This window comes from Frankliniella occidentalis, unplaced genomic scaffold (genome assembly GCF_000697945.3).
Source record: "Frankliniella occidentalis isolate FOCC.00 unplaced genomic scaffold, Focc_3.1 Scaffold54, whole genome shotgun sequence".
Lineage (NCBI taxonomy): Eukaryota > Metazoa > Arthropoda > Insecta > Thysanoptera > Thripidae > Frankliniella > Frankliniella occidentalis.
Genome location: NW_026267184.1, coordinates 502,331 through 511,819, shown reverse-complemented (window position 1 = coordinate 511,819; position 9,489 = coordinate 502,331). Strand labels below are relative to the sequence as shown.

Below are 9,489 nucleotides of genomic sequence, written 5' to 3'. Positions count from 1 at the left end.
GCCTCCTCCTGAAAGTTTGGCGGGACAGCAGCGCGCGGCGCAGGGTCATTGGCGGGGAGTTTGCCGGGCGCGTCGCGCAGATTCCCCGGAGGCTCGAGGAGAGCGTGGTGGCGTGCACCCGACGGACTCGGAGATTCGTTTTGAAAAAGTTGACACACGACGAGTCTGACATTTTTTTCTGACACGCATTTTCATCTTTTATTAATGTGATTGTGTTGGTGTAAAGGAATGCATTACTGTCAAAGAAATTTGTTGTAAATTAAGAGCGAAAGTTAAGTTAATTTTGTTAGCAACACTTAAATAAAATAACATTCTTAATAACATCGAAAACGAAGTTTCTGATCAAAAGCAGTCACTTTTGTTTTGCTCCTGGAAATTTTTTCGTAACATTACGGGTGATTTGTTTTAGAACGAAATGTGTTGCTAACAAAATTAACAACACTTTTCTTATTGTACATGTAGCAAAGTAATACCAAGTAGTTTCTGTTGTGGGCCGATATAGGCCAAAAATCATAAGTTTCGACAGGGTTCAAATATAAAAAAAAACACTTTTGTTTTGTAAAGCATGCGAGTCACCCACCACGCAGTGTGTCGTCAGGTGACATTTATTTCCAACAGTGTGTTGCGTTTTGCAGCGGGATTTTCTGCAGTAAAGTTGTGGCTTGCTCACTTGCGCTGCGTGGGATATTCCGCTCATAACGACGACGGGGCGTTGCTGGCCTCCTTTTAGCTCGCACACAATGCCTGGCTGTGCGCCGGCTTCTCAGCGCTGAAGTAGGAGAAGAAACCCGAGCAAAGCGGCCGCGTCGTGGAGCAGTGCCGATAGGCGCTGGGTTGGCCACCCCTCCCATCCCCCTTGCCGGGCCCTAAATCATTAAAGTACGCAGGAACGGTGCCTATTTAGAGCGAGACGCCTGGCAGGACTCTCGACGGGACGCGGGCCTCCTGCAGTTGGGCCCTCTGCCGCTCGGCGCCTGTTCGGCTTGCAAGACTCACTCTCTCGTCGCGACCGGTCGCGACGCAGGTCTCCTGCCTCTTGGCGCCTTTTAGATGACCTGCTGTGCGGCTGCCTTGAACAGTAGGGGGCCGTGGGGGTGGCGACCCAGCGAGCCTCGGTATTCAAGCCGCTCTGGGCGTGGTATGCACGCGCTTACAAAGAGCCTCTCCCCTTCCCCGCCTCCGCTCTGGGACGTGTGAAATGTGGTGGAAAAGGTGTCGCTAGCGCTGGCCGGGCGTGGTGGGGCGCGGCGGGGCCTTAGCCCAGTCCGGGTGTTGGCCCACTTACTGCAAAAAGCGGGCGCCGACGGCGGCATTGCTGCTGTGCCAGCACTGCAAAACGGAGTTATACTTTTTGTAAGATAAAAAATAGTGTGGCGCGCTGGGGTTGAAATAAATACAAAAAAAAAGCGCAGAGTAGCAGAGGTTTTACTGCTAGGGGGTTGTTAACGCGTCAGATTAGCCGTAAGATAAACACATGGCGTCGTGCCGCCTGCGCAGCAGCCCCACGACCGCCCTGCGCGCCTCTCTCTCTCTCTCTCTCTCTCTCTCTGTCTCGATCTCTCTCTCTCGATCTCTCTCTCTTTCTTCCTGTCTTTCTGAGAACGAAACAAACACAAATCGATGCCTGTCACTTGATAAACAAAACTGATGTCCAGTTTAACAAAAAATATACATTCAAAAGTTACTTTTTTTTTTTTTTTATGTAAGCGCTGGGAAAGGGCGGGGGGCTCAAGCGGGATTCTAGTCGTGGTCACGGACGACCGCGGTTTCCGCGGTTTGTGTGGTATTATGACAGGAAGTTCGGGAAGGGTAAGTAGGGTGGTATGGTCATGGTCCGCTGCTGGTGTGCGAGGGGGTTGGTGCAGGGGTACAGCCCCCCCACCCCCACCCCCCCTTCCCCTCGGGCTGAGCTCCAAACGCATAGCTGCAACAATGAAGCCTGTCACGAACAAGCGACCGTCACGAATCGTAATTATTGCTCCAGCATCCGCCATTACGCGCGGGCATTACCCGGTGGCAAATGGCTCACCGCGGCCCCGCCCCGCCCCGCCCCGCCGCACTGCAACACACACAGCCACACTTACACTTGAACTGCAACGCGCAAGTTTTCCTGCTACTTCCACCCGCCTGGAAAGCAATCGCTGTGCCGTGCAGGGTTGCCAGACCGGGCGATTTTGCGCCCGCCGGGCGATTTTTGGTGACTCCGGGCGCACTTTTAAGGTCTAAATGCGCCCGGGTGATTTCCGGGCGATTTTTATTTTGAACCGGGCGATTCGGGCGACTTTCCGTTTTTTGGGTGTTTTTTGATGTATTTTAGTCCTATTTCACCCGTATTGGAAGTAAATGTGTAAAATACCGATGTAAGGCACGATAACAAAGCATAATTACAAATTTTATGCAAACATTTGTGACAAAACACCCGTAGACAAGCTGGAAGCTCGGCTGGAAGCTCGGCTCGGGCGACTTGACTCGCTCGGCGCCTGGCAACCCTGGTGCCGTGTTTCCTGAGACACTGTGAATGCGACTGATCATTGGTAGGAAACCCGTAACTTATAGTACGGAATGGCCACGGTCAATCCAGGTTTTTAAAGGAAAGTCAGGACCGCAAGGATCTTGTTCAGGATCAGTCGCACACCGTTACGGTGAGTTGCTGTAATATTGAAGTACAATCTGAGCCGTTTTAAAAATCAAAACAAAACCGGACAGCCCGTTATGGTCTGGCCATTATTTAAGTTACGAAACATCCGTAAAGGATGTACCCTCCAATAGAGATAAAGAGAGTCTTGTGAGCTGTCTAAAAAGGCTCCTACTAGACATCTTAAAAAAATACCTGAAACCATAATGAAACACGTAATTGATTCACGAAATGGTTCCTTGTTTTGCAGGAAGTACGAGTCCCTCGGTGTCTACTATGCCCGTTCAGTGTGCTGTCTGCACAGCGAAGGTGCGAAGTAAAAGCGCACTAGCTGTCCACATGGCGAAACACAAAGGCGAAACTTCTTTCGAGTGTACCGTCTGCAACAAGAAGTTTGCCCGGAAAGGTAATATGCGTACTCATCTTCGAACCCACACTAGGGAAGAACCTTTCGAGTGTACCATCTGCAACAAGAAGTTTTCCCAGAGTGGTCATATGCGTACTCATCTTCGAACCCACACTGGGGAAAAACCTTTCGAATGTAGCATCTGCAACAAGAAGTTTGCCCAGAATAGTCATTTGCGTTACCATCTAAGAACCCACACTGGGGAAAAACCTTTCGAGTGTACCGTCTGCAACAGGAAGTTTGGGCGGAGTAGTGAACTGCGTTCTCATCTTCGAACCCACACCGGCGAAAAACCTTTCGAGTGTAGCATCTGCAACAGGAAGTTTGCCCAGAGTGGTGACCTGCGCTCTCATCTTCGAATCCACACTGGGGAAAAACCTTTCGAGTGTGCCGTCTGCAACAAGAAGTTTGCCCATAATAGTACGCTAATACACCATCTCCGAACCCACACTGGAGAAACACCTTTTGAGTGCACCATCTGCAACAGAAAGTTTCTTCAAGTTTGTAATCTGCGTACTCACCTCCGTACTCACACAGGAGAAACTCCTTTCGAGTGTACCATCTGCAATAGGAAGTTTGCCCAGATTAGTCATCTGCGTACCCATCTTCGAACCCACACTGGGGAAAAATCTTTCGAGTGTACAGTCTGCAACAAGAAGTTTGGCCAGACTGCTGAGCTGCGTAGACACCTCCGAACCCACACTCGTGAAACACCTTACGAGTGTACTGTCTGCAACAAAAAGTTTGCCGAAAGTAGTAATCTGCGTAGACACCTCCGAATCCACACCCGATGAAACACCTTTCGAGTTTGCTGTCTGCAACAAAAAGTTTGCCCTGAGCTCTTATCTGCGTTGTCATCTTCGAACCCACTCTGGGGAAAAACCTTTCGAGTGTACCGTCTGCAACAGGAAGTTTAACCAGAGTAGCGAGATGTGTAGACATCTCAAAACCCACTTAAAGGAAACTTCTTTTGATTGTACCGTGTGAAAGATTAAGATGTTTACTACGGGTTGAGCCTGTGTCGTCACCTCAGGGCTCAGACGTTATGTTAATATAATTATAGTACTGTGAATTTTTGGAAAATGTGTTTTTGTTTGCTGTTTCTGTAATTGAATTGCTGTTATTGTATTGTCAGCTGCTCAGTTTTTCTATATAGTTTTTTTCGTTACGCGTCTTTGCTGTTCCGGAAGAGTTGTTTGTAGATGTAATGTTGTATGGCTCGGCTCAGCCATTTTTATTTTTCATAATAAAAAAATAATGTTTGATACTTGCGTGTTTCTAACGCAAGTGGCAAGTGTAACGTTTCAGTTCAAATTATCCTACTATTTTATTCAAACTCCTGACTCTTGTATTATTATTAAGTTGCTCTGTACATTTCTTTGCTATGGTTAATTTTGCTGAGGACGAGGAGCCGTTCGCACCCGGCGCGGTTCTTCCATCCGTGGACAGCATACCGACGGGAGGGCTAACTCCTTCTCAAGTGAAACGAGTTCGGCATACCCGTCTCTCTCTCTCTCTCTCTCTCTCTCTCTCTCTCTCTCTCTCTCTCTCTCTCTCTCTCTCTCTCTCTGGCACCGCGGTGTGCCCGCACCTTGGCGTTTGCCGCACGCGTGACCAAAATAACCCGCTAAACGGGCGGCGCTATTTTGAGGCGGGGCCGATGAGGACATACAGCGTGGCGGACACGTCCCTCCCTCTTGCCCGCCCTGGACTCTCCAGCGCCAGCTCGGCTCTCTCTAGCGCTCTCCAGCTGAGCCCTGCGGAACGCGGACACTTCTCCGCAGAGCAGGGACGTCAACGTCAATCGAGGAGAACAACAATAAGAAAAAGGCCTGTAGCATCATTTAACGACACGTATTACAATTTAAAATTTCGGGAAAATTTGAAAACGTTTTAAAACTACACCGACATTCATTATTATTTGTCACTCTAAATACAACGATATTTCCAGCTGACCTTTTCTCGAAAGATTTAATAAAAATCAGCAAAACAAATCATTTTGCTGACATATCATTGTTTTGGTAGAACTTAACCTTCTTTATATCCGTCGCCCAAACCGGTGTGTGATCGGTCGGGTGGAACTTGACCTGCCGCCGCCGACGCGGTTGTTTTTTTGTTTTTGTTTTTTTCGCCGGCCCCCGCCATACGCACTGATCGGGTGGGGCGTCGGGCGGGGCCCCGTTCCCGGACCTCTCCGGGGTCCCGGCTGGCGCAATGGGGTGGACGCGGCCCGTCCTTGTCGCACTCATTGGCCGTCTCCCGCGCTCCAATGCGTTGCGTTCTTTATGGACGGTGCGTCTTATCTCGCAGTGCAGCAGCCGTGGCCGTGCTGGTCCACGGGGGGCGAGAGAGAGAGAGAGAGAGAGAGCGAGCGAGCGAGGAGAAACAGAGCGAGTGAGAGGCTGGAAGGGGGGAAATCGGTCACCGAGCGGTTCGAGAGGAAGTACCCACCTACCGCTCCTCCCGCCGGTACGCCACGTCGGTTTCTCGTTGTCGTCCCCGAGGGATGCCCGCCCAGCGGCCGGCTGCTCTGTCGCACGCTGCTGCAATCTCTCTCTCTCTCTCTCTCTCTCCCTCTCTCTCTCTCTCTCTCTCTCTCTCTCTCTCTCTCTCTCTTGATCTACCCTTCCCGACGCGCCCACTCGGGTGAAAAGTGTACATTTCTTGATTTTCTTCCCCCACAGACGTACGCGCGGACGATAAAACAAAACGAAAGAGTCGGCCAGGGAGCTTCCCTCCCCCCCCCCTCCCGCCCCTCTTCCCGCCTACCGGATACATTATTCAATCGGACGCTTGAAGCCACGCAACTCTACGGCTCGCTACGGCCAGTTGTGGCGCCCGTCGAATGTTTTGAATAATGTAAGCCCTTGGCTCTCGGACCTCTCCCTCCATCTCTCGTACGTTGGTGTGTGAGAGAGCGAGAGAGCGTGGGCGAAGTGGTGGATGTTATAGTGGAAGAGGGAGAGAGAGAGAGAGAGCCGGGGAAAGTCAAGGGGGTGAAAGGCAAGTGGCGGGATATCGCGACGATTTGGCCGCAGCGGTGGCTTTAGCGCAGTCTGTGTGTGGGCAGGCGCTCGGGTGGGCGGGCATGCGGGCCCTCTCCCGGGCGGGCCGATTGCACAACGGCGCCACAAATCTGTATTCTACATCGCTCATCCCCCTCTCTGGTGTGCGCTCTGCGAGCTTTTGGAGGATGACAAACGTCCGTACGGTTACGAAATGACCATAACAAACATACGAACAAAGAGGTGTCTAACCCTGCATGAATATTTTTCTAGCCGAACACTTTTTTTGGTAAAGTTTACCCGTTATCACTTTTTTTGTGTTTTTATTTGCACTGTGAAAAATACTCTTAAGGGTTACGCGAAAATTTTCCATGATGAAAGTCGTTAAAATTACAATGTGAACGGGAAAGCACTCCCTATCGACTTGGAATTGACCAACGAGCAGGAATGGGCTGTCGTAAATACCGACATATTTTGTAAATAAATGTTACAACAAATGTAGTAAATTTACGAGGATATTTTTCACAGTGTCTTTACAAAAAGAAAGCGGATGGAATTTCTCTGCCCTGTACGACTGACTTTGTAGGGCAGCCCGCTCGTGCCTTGCAAGCCAGCTCTCACCGAACCTACCCGCCACATCTGCTTCCTGCATCAGGTGGTTGTGCAGGTGGTGGAGCCCCCCCCCCCCCCCCCCCCCAGGTTATACGCTGTACGCGGCCCTTCACTCCGACACCACGCGTGTGTTCGAGTAGGCCGCGGGGGAGCGGGCGGGGGAGAGAGCCAGGGAGAGGCAATGGGGGAGAGCAAAAGAGAGGAATATGAGAGAGCGCGGGGGAGGGCGGGGTGCGTTGCATAACTGGATCCCGGCTGGAGCGGGGGAGGGTGGTACAGTGGTACATTGCGAGCATTTCTCCGCGGCGGGCCGGAGCCACCGCCACACCGGGGGAGAACGAGCTTTGGGGTAAAACCACCCCCGCTCCGGGGCCGCTAAAATTTATCACTATTATTTTTGTTATTACAGCGACTACCTCCATATGACCGCGCCGGCCCTCCCGACGCACGCACTCGTGCTCTCCCGCGTGGATCCGGTGACTGCGCTACATATCTTCATCTCACTCCCTCGTCCCTGTATTGTGTAATATTTTTTTGCCCTCCCCCTCTCGCACATTCTCTTCTGTGTGTAGGCTCACAACACCTTGTCGGCGGGTCAGTGGCAGGGCGCAGAGCTTCGAGAGTGCGGCTCCAAGTTATGTAAGTAGTACTCGCTGTGCGGTAAAAAAACAACCTTTGGTACAAAACCTGCTCTCCATGGTAAGCGGAGTCGGCGAGGAAAAAAGGGTAGATAAATATACAATTAAAGCACGTCGTCTCTACTGTGTAGAGATCAGCTGCTTTGCGTTATTTGCACGCTCCCCGCTTACCCGGACCCGGAAGGCGAATCGGATAGAGGGAGTTGGTCTTCTCATCGGCGACTGTTTGCGGTCGCCAGGAAAAGGAAGGGCTGCGGCTGATCCAAACAACAAAAGACGAGTTGGCCTCTCTCTGTCTCTCTCTCACTCTCTCACCCCCTCCCCCTCTCGATCCTGCGTCCCTCTCCCCACGCACATACGTTCAGATCACGCTATCTTTCTCTGAGGAGAGAGAGAGAGAGAAAGAGCGACGCGGAGCAGACCAGACGACAAGTTTTGACTAAAACACAAGTTAGCGATGTGACATCTGTCTCCTCGCTCCAGTCTATTCGGAAAGGAAGTTGTCGCTGCGGTCTGCCTTTGTTGGCGGAAGCATTTGCCGAGGACGCGCGCGGTGGGGCCGTTTTCGATTCCGCATCTCTCTCTGCTTCTCTCTCCCTCTCTCCCTCTCTCTCTCTCTCTCTCTCTCTCTCTCTCTCTCTCTCTCTCTCTCTCTCTCTCTCTTCTCTCTCTCCCCCCTTTACTTTCCCGTGAATTTTGTCCCGAAATGAGGAGCTCCGTACTGCAAGTCAAACACGCTGGCGCAGCTCGGGCAGCAGCAGTCTTGCTACTCTCTCCCTCTCTCTCTTCTGAACACGCACAACATTTTTTTAAACTTTCCGTCCCCGCATACCTCCGAGTTGCGCTTTACTCTCAAACTCCACACAGTGCTCAACCGACCGGTGGGCGCTGGGGTACTTTTCCCTCACGGGTCGAGGAGTCCTTCCGGAAGGAGTGGCGTCCTCTTGCAGTGATTCCCTGGGTGCGTGGGAGAGAGAGAGAGAGAGGAGAGAGATGGTCCGATTGGGGGGAGGGACTGGTGACGGCCAGGGTCTCGGGTTACGGGGTTTACGGCAGCTTTTACAACCCAAATGCGGGGCCCGGAGCCGTGCGGGGCTCTACGGGGCGGCGCGTGGTGAGGCGGGACGCACTCACACGTACACTCACACGTACACACACACACGCACACCCTTGCGCGTGCGCTCGCACACATACATTCGCAAACGCGCCACCGGCGGGGCTGTTTCGCACTCGGAAAATAAATAGAAAAGAACCGCCACGCCCATTATGGGGCCGGTGTTTTCCCTCAGAATTACAGCAAATATACAGCTCCGTCCCGCGCGCGTGCGCGCGTGTGTGTGTGTGTTGGCTCGCGTGTCGAGTCCGAGCGCCACACACACACACACACCCTGTAGGCCGTCGCTCCCAAAAGGCACCCCTGTTATTCCGGCAGGTGTGAAACCCCCTACATTTCTCCTGAAATAATTTTTTGAGTACATAACAGAGAAGAAAAATGGAGCGTACGCTGAATAATATTTTTGGAACGTTTCTCCGACAGTACGGTATGTATCCACCCCCCCCCCCTCCTCTTCTTTTTTTTTCCCTCCGAAAAATAAAGAGAGTCGGCAGCTGCCAAAAATATGACTTCGTGATTCGAGTGTTCCGTAAGTTGAGTAGTAGTTTGCGAAAAGGCGTGCTTAGAAATAATCATTGTGACCACTCTGCTAAATAGTCGTAGGCTTACAGAAAAAAAAATCCATAATGTTTGTCGTAAAACTTACCATTTGAAATTGTAAATTTACAAGTACTTCGTATCGACTTGGAATTAGGAATTGATCTAATTAACAAATTAACAATATATGTTGCAAATATAAAAGATACAATTTGCAAATAAAAGTTTCAACATATTTTGTAGTTCAAAATTGCAACACAAATTTACGTTGCTTTTCAATAACGAGGAAGAGACCATCTACCATATGTCTGTTGCGGGGAGCGCCCGGAGGATACCGTCCCGCCGAGCACGGCTGCCCTTGCGTTGCCTACCCTCCGGGCGCTCGGTAGCCGCCGCCGGGCCCGCACAGCGAGAGAAGGAGACTTTGGGTAAAAGTTTTCGGGGAGGCATTAACGGGGCTAATATCGGTACTTTGCGTTGCAACATGTCGCCGCTATATCTTTTCGGAGGAGGCCGCTTGGCGCTGCTCGTTACATGACCCC

At 51.3% G+C, this 9,489-nt stretch overlaps 1 protein-coding gene across 2 annotated transcripts in view; it reads left to right on the top strand.

The window, feature by feature from the left end:
• Positions 1 to 9,489, top strand: part of LOC113216447 (gastrula zinc finger protein XlCGF57.1-like) — a 185,033-nt gene that overhangs the window by 21,204 nt on the left and 154,340 nt on the right. The window contains exon 2 of one of the 2 annotated variants that reach the window (XM_052267559.1): positions 2,886 to 3,041. Coding sequence is in view for 1 of the 2 variants with exons in the window: in XM_052267558.1 (XP_052123518.1) it covers positions 2,912 to 3,835 (924 nt within the window). In the remaining variant the exon portion in view is untranslated. Of the gene's footprint in view, positions 1 to 2,885; positions 4,359 to 9,489 lie in introns of those variants that run through there. The other variant, XM_052267558.1, reaches the window with a different exon arrangement.